The 18,132-nt window shown below is 36.5% G+C and overlaps 2 protein-coding genes across 4 annotated transcripts; one reads left to right on the top strand and one right to left on the bottom strand.

The window, feature by feature from the left end:
* Positions 1-1,613: 1,613 nt before the first annotated feature.
* On the top strand, positions 1,614-10,394 carry LOC103424236 (1,4-alpha-glucan-branching enzyme 1, chloroplastic/amyloplastic). Of its 3 annotated transcripts, none has more exons than XM_008362324.4 (22): positions 1,614-2,012; positions 2,455-2,612; positions 2,710-2,957; positions 3,250-3,348; positions 3,875-3,917; positions 4,155-4,214; positions 4,330-4,410; positions 4,721-4,837; positions 5,151-5,234; positions 5,557-5,678; positions 5,848-5,967; positions 6,501-6,630; positions 6,743-6,853; positions 7,129-7,257; positions 7,851-7,954; positions 8,086-8,230; positions 8,336-8,483; positions 8,566-8,666; positions 9,247-9,324; positions 9,431-9,586; positions 9,762-9,836; positions 9,941-10,394. In XM_008362324.4, exons 1-22 carry the CDS (start codon positions 1,883-1,885, stop codon positions 10,037-10,039), a joined length of 2,538 nt encoding a protein of 845 aa, XP_008360546.3. In that variant the 5' UTR covers positions 1,614-1,882; the 3' UTR covers positions 10,040-10,394. The 3 variants fall into 3 exon arrangements, with proteins under 3 accessions (XP_008360546.3, XP_008360547.3, XP_070668409.1); XM_008362325.4 differs by having other exon boundaries at positions 1,733-2,012; positions 2,460-2,612; XM_070812308.1 differs by lacking the exon at positions 1,614-2,012 and adding an exon at positions 2,191-2,372 and having other exon boundaries at positions 2,460-2,612.
* A 2,515-nt stretch (positions 10,395-12,909) lies between these two features.
* On the bottom strand, positions 12,910-16,879 carry LOC103424235 (growth-regulating factor 3-like). The gene is made up of 4 exons (XM_008362323.4): positions 15,936-16,879; positions 15,542-15,730; positions 14,787-15,117; positions 12,910-13,517 (listed from the first exon to the last, which is right to left on the bottom strand). The coding sequence occupies exons 1-4, from the start codon at positions 16,156-16,158 to the stop codon at positions 13,067-13,069; spliced, it is 1,194 nt and encodes a 397-aa protein (XP_008360545.3). The 5' UTR covers positions 16,159-16,879; the 3' UTR covers positions 12,910-13,066.
* Positions 16,880-18,132: the final 1,253 nt, after the last annotated feature.

The raw sequence follows: 18,132 nt of genomic DNA, 5'->3' as shown, positions 1-18,132 counted from the left end.
ATGTATATGTGAGGATTGTTCCTTTCATATACACCACGACACAATTGAGCAGAGTTGCAGTCCATTTTTGTACTTGAACTGAAAACAGGAGCAGGATTCTCTCCTCTCTTCTCACACTTTGTTTTTTTATCTTATTGTTTCTATAAAAAAATTAATATAAGATATTGATATAATTTAACCATAACCGTTCAAGTAGAAGAAGAGAAAATGAGAATAGATTAGGAAGAGAATCGTCCTAGTTGAAAACAAAGGCCAGCAAAGTGACTTTTGTTAGAGAGAGAAAGAGGAGAGAGGCCAACAAAGTGACTTTTGTTAGAGAGAGAAAGAGGAGAGAGAGAGGGAGACACAGAGTCACGTAAAGGCTATAAAAGGGCCGGACGGAAATAGATCATGTATGTGCTGTACTTTGCGTTCCGGGAAATTACTTTATCACCAGACCCACTAATGAAAAAAAAAAAAAACAGGAGTTATTTGATAAAGCATGCCATGTGATGTACGGGAGCAAAATAGATTGGTGATGACGTCGGGTTAAGCATGTGAGAACAAAATTTCAAATCATATATTGGATAAGGAATCTAATGTTCATAGATCGTTCACATCATTTAATTACTGTCACAATTTTAGAACACAAGTAATGTAGATCTAGCAAATTTAACATCTCAATCTTTCACCCATAGATCCAAAAGAGGTAGCATACCAAAAAGAAAATTAAAATCAAGCAACTCCCCCCCCAAGAGAGCAATCAAACTAGCAAACTCGCCTAAAGAGAGAAATCGATACCAAATTCCAAGACAATTCCTGGAAATTATTAGACATTAACAAAATACAAGGTTTAATTAATGTCGCCGTTGCACATCCTCCGGACATCCAAGTGCCATATACCCTCTAAACCCTTAGTAGGAACACATAAAAGATTCGTCACTACAAAAAGGATAGGGGTGTGATATCCACACACCCCTTTTGATATCACACCCTTTTTTACTTCGCTCATATCTTTTTAATTTTCGACTATCGGATAAGATAAATTGAAGAATGTCAAATGACATAAATTAACAATGAGTGTAAGAAAAGTAAAAAGGGGGTGTGGATAGCACACCCCAAAGGATAATGGTAACTCCACCATCGTTTAGGCTAAACCCAATCCCATCACAATCCGACATCTTCCATGGCTTCCGACTTCAATCCTAAATCAAGAGTGATAATTGTATTCAACTTACTGGGTGCATAGCCCAAAGGACTATGACTATGTTATAACAATTACAGCATTTCACGATGATAATTTAACTAAGAATTGAATTATTAGATACCAATAAAAATGTAACCTATGTGAAAATAACAAAAATATTCACCTAAAAGTAGCATCACAAAAGGAACCTTTTATTTGGGTTCTATGACTATAGAAAGGTTATTTATTTGATTGGATTCGGATATAAAATTTCACGAAAGTATATCCCCTTTCACCCCCGACAGCCTTTCGTTTCTCATCCTCCCCCAACAGTCCAACGTACATCCCCTCATTATTTTATTATTTTAAATTTTAATTCCCAAAAAAAATAAAAATATCAAAAATATAAATAAATAAATAAATAAAGTTCCAACCACGATGGACGATCGAAAATACGAGAGGAGAAGCAGACTGGGTCCACCCACCCATCCCGATGCAACTCGCAACTGCACACGTGGCATCGGGCGCCTTGATAATCAACCCACACAAAAAACTCTAGTCACTCTGGCACTCCGATATCTGTGTTGCTTCACCTCAACTCACGTTTCTCCCGGGAGACGAGCTTCGGGACTCCTCCGCAGAACGAAACGTTCTTGGAGATCGATCGATCCTTCTCGCGCGCTTCCATCGGTCTGATAACGAAGGGAGGAAGGAGAAATGGTCTCGACTCTCTCGGGGATTCGCTTCCCTCTTCTGCCTTCTGCCTACACCTCGCATGCCAGTTTTATTGGCGATCGGAGGACCTCCGGCGGCCTCTCTCTCTTCCTCTCCAACACCTCCTTCTCTCGTATTCCCTCTCCCTTTCTCTCTCTATCTCTCCCTCTCTCTCTCTCTTCTTTTGTTCGTTTTTCGCTTTGGTTTCGAAAAATTGATATTCGAGTTCTATTTCTGTGTTTCAATCGGCTGCTTCGATTTTCTGTTAATTTTTCCGTAATTAATTATTATGGTATATTTTTTAATTTTAGTAAATTTGAAGTTATGCGTGGATAAGATCGGTGGTTAGTGGTCAGTGTCTTGGAAATGGAGCTTACGTAGATATGCCGTGAGCTTTTTTGGAAGCTTGGAACAGTAATGTTGTGCTTGCTTGCTATGGCTGCTAGTTTTGAATTTAATTTTTGTTGAAAAGAATTGAAATTTTTTAAAAAAGGTCATTGTTTTATCACGATTGCGTACTTGTTATTCGATGTTTTGTTGTGTGGGTGTTAAGCTAAATTGATGCTTGTTTGTAGGGAAGATCTTTGCTGGAAAGTCTTCGTGTGATTCTGATTTGCCGTCTTTAGCAGTTGCTGCATCGAAGAAAATTCTTGTTCCGGACAGCCAGAGTGATGGCTCTTCGTCTTTGACGGAGCAATTGGGAGCTACGAGTACAGTTTCAGAGGATCCTCAGGTTTATGATACCCATCTATGTGCATACCAGTTATGTTTTATGCCTTCAATTTCTGTGTGACATCTTGGGAATAATTTCTTGTATAATTTTTGTTTAGGTGATTGAGGATGTAGATAATGTAGTAATGGAAGATGAAGAGAAGCTTGAGGATGTCCCTTCATTAGTTGTGGACAATGTTGATGATGCTGAAGCCAAGGTTGAGGACGTACCTCGTCCCTTAGAAGTTACAGCAAGTACTGCTACAGGCAAAGCTAAGGGAAAGACAATTCCACCGCCTGGCAAGGGGCAAAAGATATATGAGATAGATCCACTTTTGGTGGGTCACCGTGATCATCTTGATTACCGGTATGATGCCCTTCCATATTTTATTTATAATAATAATACATATACAAGTATGGATGATTGCCTAAAATTGAAAAAAGATCAAATAAATTGATTAACGTTGCTACCCCTTTTGAGTAAAAGGGTTCATGGCTGCTAGCTGGTTGGTGTTGCAAGTGCGAGATTCTTTTTGCTCCTTTTGTGCATTGAATTATGTTTCGTTCTTTTTCCTTTTTCCAGTTACAAATTCTTCATGCTTGCTTATATCCAAATTAGGTTAATAAGGCTTTAAGTGATTTCGTTGTGCTATGGTCAGTTATGGACAATACAAAAGGCTGCGTGAGCAGATTGACAAGTGCGAAGGCGGTTTAGAGGTGTTTTCTCGTGGCTATGAGAAGTTTGGTTTCACACGCAGGTATTACTTTTTGCTTTTATCTGCTGGAGTCCAATCATTTTCCGTGTTTTTTTACTAGTTTACAACATTGAATACGTACAAGAACATTTTTGGTTGCTTTTTTTTTTTTTTTTTTTTTTTTACTATTGAACAGAACTTAATAGGTAAATATGCTAATAGGGAGGTGTATAAGGTCAGGTAGAGGAGACGAGAGAAAAGCTTTGCAATTTGACTGTTTCGAACTGCATCTACTGGTGTTATACTAAATATTGTGTTACCATTGGCGATTTCACTCGTTATAATTCTTCTAATATAGTCAAAATATGCTCTCGTCCACGTTTCTCTGGCCGTGCCCTTTACTACCTTGTTTGGTAATTATTGTCCTTGTTTACGTCTTTGTATTTATTCCGCGGGTAATAGCTTTCGTTGTTTTTGCTTTTAGGGTTCCTTTCAATTTTCATAATAATTTCCGTAGTTTTTGGTTTAAAACCCCTATATTATTATTGGCAATCTTTAATGCTCATTATTATCTCTACTGGTTTTTCAGTGCGGAAGGTATCACTTATAGGGAGTGGGCTCCTGGAGCAAAGGTTCGTTTGCCTTGTTTGGTGTTTCAAGAATTTTACTTTTTACCGTTAGTTATTCTCTGTATGAGGGTGACTTATTGAGATCAACAATTCTAGACACAGTGTGCCTACTAAGATCCTTTCCTGCTTATTTTGTTGTACTCAGTATCTTGTTATTTGATGGAAGGTTTTATTTGACTAATTTAGGTACCTTATTAAGTTTGGTCTCATGGTTGCCTTTTTTTTCGTTGGCTTTTTCAGTCAGCATCACTGATTGGAGATTTCAACAATTGGAACACAAATGCAGATGTGATGACTCGGGTATGTTTTTGGAACTTTAGCAGTGGTAATGCCAAGATGTGAATAAATGAATTACATCAAGCCACATGATTACTGTTTTTTACAACAACATTGCTCATGTACCATATCTGAACAGAATGAATTTGGAGTCTGGGAGATCTTTTTGCCAAACAATGCAGATGGCTCACCTTCGATTCCACATGGTTCTCGAGTGAAGGTAATATTTATTGTGGATAATTGTAAGTCTGGTTTTTCTGTCTTTTTCTCTATTATTGTAATACTTCATAATCCAGCAAAGAAAAAGAAGACTTATTTTTTCCTAAGTAATCCTTTACTAATTTGACCATTTACTTGTCCCTAGTGAAAATCTCAAAAGGGAGTTTGGTTATACACATTCTTTTCTAATTTGTTCTCTTCTAGAAATTTATGTGTAGAATGAGACAATCGTTACAAGGCATGCTACAATTACAAGTTTTGCCATGCAATAAATTTGTCTAATTCATTCAGTATGTTATGTGAAATTGCAGATCCGTATGGATACTCCTTCAGGCATCAAAGACTCAATTCCTGCTTGGATCAAGTTTTCTGTGCAGGCTCCAGGTGAAATCCCATACAATGGCATATACTATGATCCACCAGAAGAGGTATGTTCTTCGAAAAAAAATTAAATTATGCTTTATACCGGTAGGGATTCCAAGGGCTCTGGGTAAAAGAAAGGTTGCGGTAAGATAGAACTTAAACCATAGGATTGAATCAAAGTTGGGCAAACCTTTGTGATGCCCAAGTGATTAATGATTCCTAGGATTCTTATACTGATTCATTGATTTATGAATAGGTTACAGTTGCATTAAAATTATGAAGTAGTTAAGAGAGATCTGCTTCATTTACATGTTCATTTTTCGTATTACTGTTCCACTCTTCAACGGGCTAATGATACTCGCATACACTTCTTTTCAGGAAAAGTATGTATTTCAACATTCTCAGCCGAGGAGACCAAAATCACTTCGCATTTATGAGGCACATGTTGGAATGAGTAGCCCGGTGTGCATTGTTAACCTTCTAGCTTATGTTGCAAATTATTATGTTCTTGTACTTTTTAAAAATTCTTCTTTTTAGTAAGCCTCACTTTAGGCCAACACTTGGAGATGTGCTGTAGATCAAAATCTGCTTTTTAAATTTCTATATTTCAGCATCAAGTGGCTATTTATTTATTTATTTTTGTACTTTAAAATTATCCACTTGAAATGATCTAGAGTTCAAGGAGATTACTGTGCCACAGAGCTGTCATAGACTCTTCTTCCTTTTGATTTCCTATCATTTATTAAATTTCTACCCTCACAGTACTATTAACTTTGAGTTGCAGGAGGGCAAAATTAACTCATATGCTGAATTCAGAGATGATGTGCTTCCACGCATTAAGAAGCTTGGTTACAATGCTGTTCAGCTTATGGCTATTCAAGAGCACTCCTACTATGCTAGCTTTGGGTATTGTTCTATTAACATATGCTCCAACTGTATCTATACAGTTTTATCTTTCAGGAAGATGTATTTCTGTTGAAACAAATGGATTGGTAGGCAGTGCTACATGTGGTACTTGTTTGTGAGCGGTTGACATTCTTTAAAAATACTGAAATTTTGTATTTCTGTGGTGCAGGTACCATGTCACCAATTTTTTTGCACCTAGCAGCCGCTGTGGAACCCCTGATGATCTGAAGTCTCTGATAGATAAAGCTCACGAGCTTGGTCTGCTTGTACTTATGGATATTGTTCACAGGTAATAACTAATTGTTGAGAGCAGATAAGACATAAGTGTATGGACGCATCTATGGGTTAGTCAAATTCAACATTTGACATGCCTTTTTCTTTTAGTTGGTTATAGATTTGTACATGTCAACAATATGACAGATTTGTTTTTGTTTTCTTTTTCTTCATTTTGCATGTATTTGTTGTGGTCAGGTCTCCTTTCTTTCTGTAACTAATTACTGATAGGACAAACAGCTTATCTGCAGTTGAGGTTACACCATTACAGTGATGGCTATATAAGCTTATCCCAACCTCCCTGTGGCTGACTATGAAAGTCATGGGGCTTAACGGAAAATACTGATTATCTTTCCATAAATTACTTCTTATATTCATCATACTAACTTTAGTCTGCTTATTTTTATTGGACTTGATGATATCAAATTCTTCTTTAACTCTCTATGTTATTCAAATATTTTGCATGAATCATACTCTTGCACCTAATATTACATGTTAATTACTCTGAACTTATTCTAAATGTCTGACTGCTAATATGTAACACTACAGCCATGCATCGAATAACACGTTGGACGGGTTGAACATGTTTGATGGAACCGATAGTCATTATTTCCACTCTGGGTCTCGAGGATATCATTGGATGTGGGATTCCCGCTTGTTTAATTATGGAAGCTGGGAGGTATGTGCTTTCGTGCATTCTTTCTTTAAATAATAGTGCACCGTGAGAAATTTGGCCTTAATCTTTTGTTTATCCTATGTTTATGAGGTACTGAATTTAACTTTCCATGTAGGTTTTGAGGTATCTTCTTTCCAATGCAAGGTGGTGGCTGGAAGAATACAAGTTCGATGGGTTCAGATTTGATGGTGTGACTTCAATGATGTACACTCACCATGGATTGGAGGTACCATTTTAGTTTTCACTGAAGTTTTATGTTTCAATGGAATAGTAATTATTCCTACAAATTTTGATGGAAAACTTCCATGATTATTTATCCTCAGCACATTGACCGAAAATAAAATCTATTGTCAGCATAATTTTATATTGATTCTGATGTCCAATATAGTCTCGGTATTCCTATTGGTACCTCTGTTGCTGCTACTACTATTCGAGTTTGGTTTTATTTTTTCCATTGACAGGTTCTTATATTTATGTGTTTGTTGGTTGAGCTTGCTGTAGGTAGCATTTACTGGAAATTACAGTGAGTACTTTGGATTAGCAACAGATGTAGATGCTGTGACTTACCTGATGCTGGTTAACGATCTGATTCACGGGCTTTACCCTGAAGCTGTTACCGTTGGTGAAGATGTATGTTATCTATTCCCTTTCATAAGTAATGTTGAGCATCCTTTGTTGCAATTATCTCCTGAGTATTAGATTTAGATTTCATAGTGCACTGAACTGAAATAACCTGTTTGCTAGGTTTGGTAGCTTGAAATAAGAAAATTAAAATATTTCCACTTAGTGGGAAAAGGCTTTGTTGTTGTTGTTATATAAGTTCTTGAACTTTTTGTATGTTTTTCTATTTTCTCTCATCCTCTTTTCCCCTGATCATTAAGACATGGAAATTCATGTAGTTTTACCACTATTTCTATTCAAACGAGCATTTAATTCAGCGTGTATTGAGTTGATAACATTTAATATTTCTCATTAGAAAAGAAAATTACACCCAGATTTGAATTTCAAACGAAATTGACCTTGCTTGAGGAAGGTTTTGTAGAGGAGCTTATTGTTATATATAAAAACAATAGCCATAAACATTTCCAGTTTTGTATCGTCACTCGTTAGCTGATTAACAAGTCAAATTTATCTTATTCTGTTCAATTCATTTAAAATATTAATGATGGAAATGTCACTTTTATAGATTGTTATATTGATTATGAATATTTCTATTATTTCAGGTTAGTGGAATGCCAACTTTCTGTATTGCTGTTAACAATGGTGGTGTTGGATTTGATTATCGCCTGCAAATGGCTATTGCTGATAAATGGATTGAGCTCCTTAAGTAAGTTGTTACGAAAATCTCTCTGATCCATTTTTGAAGTTAGACGGGTCCTGTATCTCTGATGGAGGTGGCATTTGTGAATAAAACCAATCAGCTTTTGCTGACTTATTATCGCACTAAATTTGATGTAGGAAAATGGATGAAGAGTGGAAAATGGGTGATATTGTTTTCACACTCACCAACAGAAGGTGGCGGGAGAACTGTGTTGCTTATGCCGAAAGTCATGACCAAGCTCTTGTTGGTGACAAAACAATTGCATTTTGGCTGATGGACAAGGTCATAAAAGTTTTCCTTGCATTTTTCATATTACGTAACTTGAAGGATATGTATACTTTTGTTTCTTGTATTAGAGTTATCTGTCTAAATCTATTTTTCTCTCAGGATATGTATGATTTCATGGCTTTGGACAGACCATCAACTCCCCGTATAGATCGTGGAATAGCATTACATAAAATGATTAGGCTTATTACTATGGGATTAGGCGGAGAAGGTTATCTGAATTTCATGGGAAATGAATTTGGCCATCCTGGTAAACTTAGTCCGAAACGTTATACTGTATATCATCATTCTGTCAAGCTGGCACTCATTTCGGGTTTTTGTTTTCCGTTCAGAGTGGATTGATTTTCCAAGAGGTGTTCAACATCTTCCAAATGGTAAAATAGTTCCTGGGAATAATAACAGTTTTGACAAATGCCGACGTAGATTTGATCTTGTAAGTTCTTTTAAATCCACATGTTCATTGCTATATACATAAGAGCATGCCTATTAGCGTAACAAGAATTTATGTTTAGTTTGGGTGGTGGTAATTGATGCAATGCATAATATGTGGAGGCAAGGTAATATATAGGCTAGTCAAGGATGACCTTGGAACCAGAGGGCACTTTAAACTATTCCCAAGAGATTTTATAGTTGCGCTGAAAAACTGAAGAACAGGATAACATAATAATACAAAGCAAAAGCTAATTGTAAAGGAAGTACAAGTTAGTAACCTAATAGCATATTTGTGTTACTGAACAGATCAAGATATGTTTGACCTTGACATTGCTATCAGCCTATCACTTGCAAATTACTAACCGAATAGCATCCCCCTGTTGTGTTGTCCCTGAATGTTTATGTTGCACATGAAGTTCTTGAACTACTATTTTCTTATCACAGAACTTCGCATATCCATTTTCATATTCCGGATTCTTTGTTTAAGGGTAATTGAACTTGCAGCAGATAATTGTGCATAACTTTCGTGGCCTCTGATTGCATTGTGTGTTTTACGAAATTTGTTGGTTATGCATTGCCAGGGGGATGCAGAGTATCTAAGATATCACGGGATGCAAGAATTTGATCGAGCAATGCAACATCTCGAAGAAACCTATGGTGTAAGTTTACTATAACATCTACGTGTGCCAGTTACTTAGGGCATAGGTTATGCCACTTGTTCTTTGTTAAATTATAGTATGAAAAATTGGTCAACTGTTGATGCAGTTCATGACTTCTGAGCACCAATATATATCACGGAAGGATGAAAGAGACAGAATTATCGTCTTTGAAAGGGGAGACCTGGTTTTTGTCTTCAATTTTCATTGGAGTAAAAGCTATTCAGACTACCGAATTGGCTGCTTAAAGCCAGGAAAGTACAAGGTGTTTCCTCTACAAAGTTCTATGAAACCCTCGTAGTTAGCTTGCCAAATACACTAGTTTCTTTCCACGCTCTCACATTTTCCGTCTAGAATTGATCTTTTTTGGCCGAGCGCATGTCATAGAACTCCTTTTCGCTTATTCGTTTCATATAATAATGCTGCGTTGCTCCTTCCAGATTGTCTTGGATTCAGATGAAAAGCTATTTGGGGGCTTCGATAGGCTTGATCACAGTGCTGAGTACTTCACGACTGTAAGATATTTTTCCTTTGAACATCTTTTAGTGCTATCATATGCAGACTTCGTGTGAGTATTTCACGGCTGTTAAATATTACTAAACCTCGTTGTGATCTGCAGGATGGGTGGTTCGATGACCGGCCTCATTCCTTCCTCCTCTATGCACCTTGTAGAACAGCTGTGGTCTACGCTCTCGTAGAGGGACCTAAAAAAGGCTGAAAACGTCTACATCTTGCTGCGATCCTAAAACAGACGCAATGTACATTAGCTAATAAAGCGCCGTCCCTGTGGAATTACGCTGCCACCTTCGGCAGTTCTGCTACGCCAAAGTCGGAAGAACAAGATTAACAAAGTAAAGGCAGAAGCTAAACTGCTAAAGGTGAGGGAGTTTATGCAGAGTTTAGGAGACCAGTCTCTACTATAAGCCTATCAAAAAGTAGACCAATATATGGCAGTTTGAGACAATTACTTCTGTAATTATTTTTCCAAGCTAGAGATTTTCTAATGTACATAGATAGTATGTAGCAGAGAATATGGTGTTGCATTTTAGGCTTCTCGTTTTACCCCCTTGAAACTTGTTTCGTCTCACTTTGGTACCCCAGCCTTAGTTCACCCAATTTTCATCAATTCCGCCAAATAGGCCTTAAATTAATGGATAGTAAAGAAATTAACTGTCGACTAAACTCAACGATTGGATTTGCAATCCTAAATTCCTTTCTCCTCTTCCACTTTATCTTAATTTGTTCTCTTGATTTTTCTTGCCATAATTCACATGTGGCATGGTAACATGTGGTGATCAACCAAAATTCTCATTAAGCAGTGGCGGATTTAGGATTTCAATCTTCGAGGGTCCTCAAAAAGATTTTAGACGAAAAATAGAATTGAGCGACGCTAGATGAGCAGCTGAAGGCAACGGGCATGAGTGGTGACGACACGACAACAGGTACTGGGGTTTTGGGGTAAGGGTTGGGACTTGAAGTGTGCAAGTTTATAATGCATGACAGCCTCTGCTTGTGTAAGCCTTCTTTTTCAAGAGTTGAAAGCTTTCTATATTCTACAGGGTGAAAAGAGTTCTTTCTTTTATAACCAAAAAAAATAAAAAAAATCTTTCTGAATTTTTCTCTATTAGATTTAGGTTATTTAAATAAATAAAAATGCCCACTTAGTGGGATTAATCCTTTTAGATTTTTATAGGAGTTTTTATCAATAATAGCCAAAATTTAACATTCAATTTCATAAATGTACATTTTATAAAATCTTTCAAATATAACAAAAAACTTACTTAAATAGACCTAAATACCCTCAAAATTAAAACCAAATAAAAATTAGTGGCAAAACTCTTACCCCACAACTATATATATGAGCAGCAACATTGCTTAACTTCCCAATCATTTTCATGTTTAAAAATTTAAAATTTTCTGCACATGGATTAATATTTTTAGCCCCATTGTCGAGAGCAGCACTTTCGCACACGCTCACTCCATTATTTAGTTTTGATTGGTTTGTGAGATCTGGTACAATTTTGAACTTGCTAATAGGGGTTGTAGATTAATTAGAATTGCGGGGAAGAGAAGCAAGAATTTAATTGGAATGATCCTCTTGTGAAAACTGTTATGGTTTTAAATCCCTGTCATCCAACAAATTTAAGGAAAATTCATAAGCACAGTCGGATTGAAATTTGGTTTCAATGAGTTAGAATCCTCAGCTAATATCACATCTGCAAAGATGATTGTACAAATAATATTTTGTTATGAGGATACTGTATCAATAGTAACAATTGAGTTTGAGTTTTAGACATGACCAACATTTTCAAGTTGGTACTCAATTAGTTGACAGTTGGACAACACCCGCAATTGCTCCACGACATTTACCAACTGTCCTCGTGACCTCGCACTTTGAACAACGATGTAGAGGAGATCTATTCAAGTGCTTTGGCTTTTCTGTGTAAATAAGTTTTGGGATTTTGAGGGTATTTAGGTCTATTTACATGAGTTTTTTGTTATATTTGAAAGTTTTTATAAAATGTGACATTTATGAAATAAGGTGCCAAATTTTGGCTATTATTGATAAATACTCTTTTTATAGGGTAAATGAGTCCACGTGATGTAAAAAATCCCTACATCCAAAACGCTAGTTTCATTTAACATTAATTAGTAAAAGCAAGAAACGATGACATAAAGGGGGAAATAGAAAGGATTCAAACGTTTTTTCTTTGTGATCACACAACTGCACGCCTCCTCCATGGATGTACTCAAACTTCAACTAGGCTAAAACTGCTCCGAAAAGGAACCTTTGAACAAATCGCCTACACTCAACAACTCCCAACCACCACCACAACCTCCCAGACAATCGGAGGGTCCCAAATATCCTCACAGGCGTTTCTCCCGGACTCTGAAGGGTCTCAGGTCCGTATGTGGATCCACCTATGCATGTAAGTGCCATGTCGCCAAGCATGCGCTTATCTATGCCTACTTTAAAAAGGACATGTTCATACTACGTCTATTTAACGAAAATGACAAAAATGAGGTAAACTGCGACTAAATGAGACAAAAATGACTGTTTCAGGAGCACGACAAAATAAGTTTCAAGAGATAAATGAGACTAAATGGCAGTTTCGGGGGCAAATTAATTAATGATCCTTTACTTTATGTAAGCTAGCAAACATCTAGGACTCGCCAAATTTTGTAATCGCAATACGATGGATCGTTCGTGGTTCAATGGATAATTTTTTTTCTTTAAAATGATATTCTAAACACATTTAATTTTACCTAGAAATGGAATTAAACTTTTGAGTGCATGAGAGCGGGCGAACAATGTCTTTACAAACTGCAGGTCTAATTCACAGTTGAGTGCATGTGTGCGGGAACATTGTCTTTGCAAACTGCAGGTCTAATTAACATCTGTCATACTGATTATTCGGCAAAGGAAAAGCACCTTAACTTGAAAATCACTTTCCGGTAGTTAATAAGCAACTCGATGTCGAACTCGTCGAAACCTACTGGACTTAGGATACAACACAAGGATACTTGAATATCGACGATCGGCAACTCGAAAATCACCTTATTTTCAAGGTCAGAAGACTCAACCGAGACAAGTAAATTGCAACTGCACTTCTACAAGATATGGGCAACAAATTTGTTTTGGTTAAACATGCACAGAACTCGTCCAGTTGAAGTAAAAAGAACGAGAGTGATTTACACAAGCAACTGAAAGCAGCTCGCCGGAACTGTCTGATACGGAGGATAATCAAGTGCTGATAAAGCTAGTTTCGGAGGCAGAGCCACGGGGCAACCGATGTAAGACGCTGGTTGGTGAGGAATTGGAGTTGGAAGAGGACCGCAGGGCCTCTGCAAGTGGTCCTCCCATGGACGCCATTTGGTTTGTTGCCCACCCAGCGGGCCAATTTAACTGTGGCTGCCCTCGCTCGGCATGGCTGTCCTGGTGGCCTGGCTCGACCCCATTGCCAGTAGACAATTTCAACGACACATCCGATGAGGTATTTCCACGTATCGAAATGGAGAGGCTGGTGGCCGAGTTCATTGAGCTAGGTCTGCTTCCTGAATTGTCGAGTTCTTGGAGCTTCCCCTGCCAGTCATCAAAAAAAGGCCTCAAGACATGGCTGTCGGATTTGGCACTCGCAGAGAACTCACCGCGGGACTCGAAGAGGCTCCTGTTCTCAGGTTTGGACTCTGAAGAACTACAAGTTGACATGAAACAGTAGCAATTAAGAGCAAGAAATCGAACTTGAAAAAAAAAGGTTAAAGGAGCATATCAATAGAGCATCATGTACTTTTAAGGCCCATGAGATTCCTTCCATCAATTCAAAGTTTTGTCTCCAATCATAACACCAACAACAAAAGAAAAAGTTTTTTTTTGGGGGGGGGAATAAAATATTTCACCTAAATTAAGTAAGTCTAGCATTCTATAATTAAACTGCCTACTTATCTCGACAAAGTTAGCGACAAACACTTAAAAGAAACACACTAAGAGCGTGTTTACACGTATCCGTAATTTGAATGAAAATGTAAAATTGAATTCCGATTACAAAGTACTCCGATATTTACTAAACATTGAGAAATCAAAAAGTAATGGGGCCCACAGAAATTTTGGAATTCAATTCCTTGTATTAGTGGAATTGGATTCCTTAGATGTAGGTGATAATCCAATTCATGATTGCTTGGGCAATCGAAATGACACTTTTGTTCTCATTATGTCCTCACTCACTTTTTTTATTTCCAAGACTATCATTTATAAACTCATTAACCCTAGTTTAATTATGCACAACTCTTTACTTTTTTTTATTTCCATGCTTATTCACATTATACACAATTCCATGCTCATTTACATTATGAACAACTCCATGCATATGCCGAAGAGAAGAAACTACAACTTGAGCGATAAAATTTAAATATTAAAGTAAATACTTAAATTTATAAAAATAAACAAAAACATTTTAGTGTGTTTATGAAATAAAAAAAGTAATTTAATTTTTTTCTTACTATGATATCAAATTTTATTAAAAAAAAGTATATAAAATATTTCATTTGAGACAAGGGCATTTTAGTAATCATACTAGTTTATATTTTGATTCTGCCGAATTAGTAAACAGTTTTATGAAATTAGTTTCATTTCTATTCCAATTCCAAAACATTTAAACAAACAGCTTCAACAAGAATCTGATTCTGACTTCTCCTCATTCCAACTCCTCCTTAATTCAATTTTTCATATTTTCATTACGGTTACGTAAACGGCCATAAAAGAAACAAAACCCGCCCCACAATAAAAAATAAGTACTTTTTCTTGTGAGTGTTTGATTCGTTAAGTGTTTTGCACTAACATTAGCCGTTGTCACTTGTCGGGACTATATTAATTGAAATTGACAAGTGATAACGGATAGTTTTAGTAGCATTCTTTAGTTTAAATTAAATTAAACCCAAAAAATAGTATTGGTGGTGTTGTTTACCACCTTTGGTTGAGATGAAGCAGATCAACTGAAGGGGATGATGAGGACCCAGAGAGAGCGAAATGCGCCCCACTAGCTGATGTATTGGTGGTGGTGGTAGCAATACTAAGATTACTGCCACTCCCTCCGCCACAAGCGGTGGTCGTCGTCGTGGTTGTGGTTGTCACTTCCGCAGGCTTTCTTGAACGGTTTCTGCCACGGTGCACATGGCGCTCACAGTACTTCTGACCCGCCACCACATCTCTCGAGCACCGCCATTTCTTACCATCTGTCCTCCTGCACCTCGTCGGTTCCGGATCCATGGCAGTTCTTCCCCAATACCCTGATTGCAACACTGATAGATAATACACATTATGATTCAAGTCTCAAAAAACCTGGCCGCAGCCAAGTTGACTGGAGCAGGAGCAGGTTATGTAACTAAGTTCAAATCGCCCTCCTCTCAGTTTATTAGATTAAATTAGAATATAACTCCACTAAAATAAAAAAAAATAAAAACTCACAAAAGTCTGAATTTTTTTATTTTTTTTGTTCTTCCCAATCCAACCAAATGGCCATTGTTTTCTTAAAAAAAGAAAAAAAAACCAATATTCTAAACAACTCCAATTTAAAAAAATAAAAAAGGTTTCGAAGTGGAAAGATACGAACACACTAGCCTAACCAAGGTCTGCAAATCAAATTGGCATTTTAAATAGATTATCATTTGTGAAAAATCTTAATAACGAAATTTGGTTTGATTAAATAGTTTAAGTTATACTTACAAGCAGGTTGAAAGTGAGGGAACTGTTGGAGAGGGTGGTGGAGGAAATAAGGAGCAGAACGGAGGAGGCTTTTCCTGATTGGCTGAAGAAGCTCAGAAGGAACAGCCGCACCGGCCGCCATGTACCTGAATATCAAAGCCTGCAGCTCCAGCTCCTGCCACTGTGACAAGCTGAAATAGCTTCCCATTTCTACAGAAAAATAAAAAACAAGAGTTCAAATTAAAAGATAAGAGCTTTTAAAAAGTTAAAAATAAAACTTGGAAAATTAGAAAAAAAAAAGACCAGTCAAGAACATCAACTTTTCTCTCCAAAGAATCAAACTTTTTCTTGTGTGTTGGATGTATGTGTGTGTGTGTGACAGAAGAAAGAAAAGCGAAAGAGGAAAAAATCTTACTGGGAAATCTGGAGGTGGCAGGTGAGGAATCAGAAAATGCTGACAGGATTTTGGTGTTGGGTTCAGATACAAACAGAGGGAGAGCATACCCAGCAGCAGACCCAGCAGTTGGATGCTCTGAGTTTTGATGGGGATCAAGGTCAAGTTTTGGTATCTTTGCAGAATGTTGTTCCTCTGACTGCTCCTGCTGCTGGGGTTTCCATTGCTTAAGGTAGAAATCCATCTAGAGAGAGAGAGAGAGAGAGAGAGAGATGGCTGGGGTTTAAGTTTAAGTTTGTTTTTCTCCTGTGATTTAGTTGTTGTTGGGTTTAATGTGTTGGTTTGTTGGGTGTGGAAATTGGGTTTTTTTGAAGTGAGAGAAAGCTTTTGGCAGAGAGGTTCTGACAGCAAAAGCCTGCAAAGTTTGTTTGAAGGGCAGTGAAGAAGCCTGAGGCACTTGGGGAAAGAGACAAGACAATTGAGAGGTAAAATAATTAAAATAATCCAAAAAAGAGTTTTAAAATTAATTACAAATTGGAAGAAAATAGATAGCTAGAGTCAGTAAGTAGTAGTGACTAGAGAGAAAGAGAGGAAGAACACCTGCAGTCTTTCTGTCTCACTGCAAATGCTTCGGAAATAGCAGAAGGGTGTTTTATTAGGCTTGATTTCTTTTCCATTAATCTAATTAAGCTAGGTAATACATAACACAAGACCCAAGATCCATTTGCATGGTATAATTAGAGAGAGAGAGTTGCAGTGGCATTTGCTGCCGAGCTCAGCCTTTATCACTCGGCCTTCAAAGTTCATAATCTTTTATTTACAGTGCAAGTACTGTAAAAAGCATTCTTCTAATTTTTCTTCCATAGTTGTAAATTACGAGAACGTTTGGCAAAATACAATTTTATGAAATCGAAAGGGAAAGATTGTTTAAAAAGTAGGACTATTAAGTGAGATGAACCATCGATGAATTTACTTAAGTATGTATTCTCAAAATATTTATACATTTCGAATGTTGTTGCCATCACCACCATTATCGTTCCCACTGTCACCCCTAATAGCACTGCAATAATCACCATTACCGCTGCAACTACTGCTACCTTACACCCTAACACCACATCCGCACCATTGTTGTTGCCATCATGTACCATTACACCTGCCACTGATGTCTTAGCCACTACTCATGCTACTTTGTTCATTTTTACCATTATATCCAAGTATATCATTTTCCCATTAAGAATATTATCAAAAGCTTTTACACTGTTTTTTATGCTCACAACACTTTTAATAATACAGTTTATTAAAACTTTCAATTCTTTATTTTACAATTGATTATTCTTAAAGTACAATAGAAGTAGTTTGATTAAAAAAAACACAACAATTCTAAACTGGGTCTAAGTAAGTTGACCTATTGGTGAATTTATCAAGTATTGTCAAAACATTTAAATGCCTTATCTAAGAAATATAACTTTTTTTTTCAAAAAAAAAATAAATAGAAATATAACATATGAATAGTATTACAGTCGGTTGATATTTGTCTTGTTTTAAAATTATAAGTAAAAATTTGCACTTTATATGTTTGTAAGTGGTATGATCTATATTTAATTATAGTTTACTTATTATGTAAATTAGCTACCAACTCATAATCCTTTTAGGGTAATGCTAGGGAGATCAAATTTGAAAACTAAATAATGTGTCACCAATAAAAATAAGCAAGTTTATCAATGTGTAAGTAATAAATAAATCATCAACTTTCATGTCATTTAGTTTTCAAACTTTTATCTATAAATTTAATTTTCCTAGCATTACTCATCATTTTATAAACTCTTTTTTAACTAATGAAATTAAATACTCGTACATTTCCTATACAATTGGCCCACGTGGGGAGGGAAATTAAAAATTCCGCATGTAATCATTTTATATTATTCTCTATAACATTTGTCCTTTTTCTATAAATTTTAGATTCTATATTTATTGCTTTTAACACATGAAGAGATGAGAGATCTCAATTATTCAAAAGGAAGAACTACTACAATTTTGTCCTTTCGTTTAAGACCATTTGAACATATTTAATAGCATGCATGCATGTTCAAATCTATGTGAAAAAAAAATTAAATAAATAAGGTATCTCACTACACAACCAGACTATCTTCTTACTCATATAGCCACGATAACGCATGAAGGGGTATCGTATCTCTGACTTCTAAGTCAAATAGTATGC

Source organism: Malus domestica, chromosome 14, assembly GCF_042453785.1.
Source record: "Malus domestica chromosome 14, GDT2T_hap1".
Classification (NCBI taxonomy): domain Eukaryota; kingdom Viridiplantae; phylum Streptophyta; class Magnoliopsida; order Rosales; family Rosaceae; genus Malus; species Malus domestica.
Note: the sequence above shows the minus strand (reverse complement) of the source record. Positions and strands in the feature narration are given on the sequence as shown.

What these genes read in the sequence shown, in the direction of transcription:
- LOC103424236 (XM_008362324.4), top strand. Translation starts at nt 1,883, where the DNA reads ATGGTCTCGACTCTCTCGGGGATTCGCTTCCCTCTTCTGCCTTCTGCC. An exon ending in CAGTTTCAGAGGATCCTCAG is followed by an intron (nt 2,613 to 2,709) that starts GTTTATGATACC and finishes ATTTTTGTTTAG; the next exon opens with GTGATTGAGGATGTAGATAA. An exon ending in AAATGAATTTGGCCATCCTG is followed by an intron (nt 8,484 to 8,565) that starts GTAAACTTAGTC and finishes TTTTCCGTTCAG; the next exon opens with AGTGGATTGATTTTCCAAGA.
- LOC103424235 (XM_008362323.4), bottom strand. Translation starts at nt 16,158, where the DNA reads ATGGATTTCTACCTTAAGCAATGGAAACCCCAGCAGCAGGAGCAGTCA. An exon ending in TGCCACCTCCAGATTTCCCA is followed by an intron (nt 15,731 to 15,935) that starts GTAAGATTTTTT and finishes ATTTTTCTGTAG; the next exon opens with AAATGGGAAGCTATTTCAGC. An exon ending in CCCTCACTTTCAACCTGCTT is followed by an intron (nt 15,118 to 15,541) that starts GTAAGTATAACT and finishes ATTATCTATCAG; the next exon opens with TGTTGCAATCAGGGTATTGG.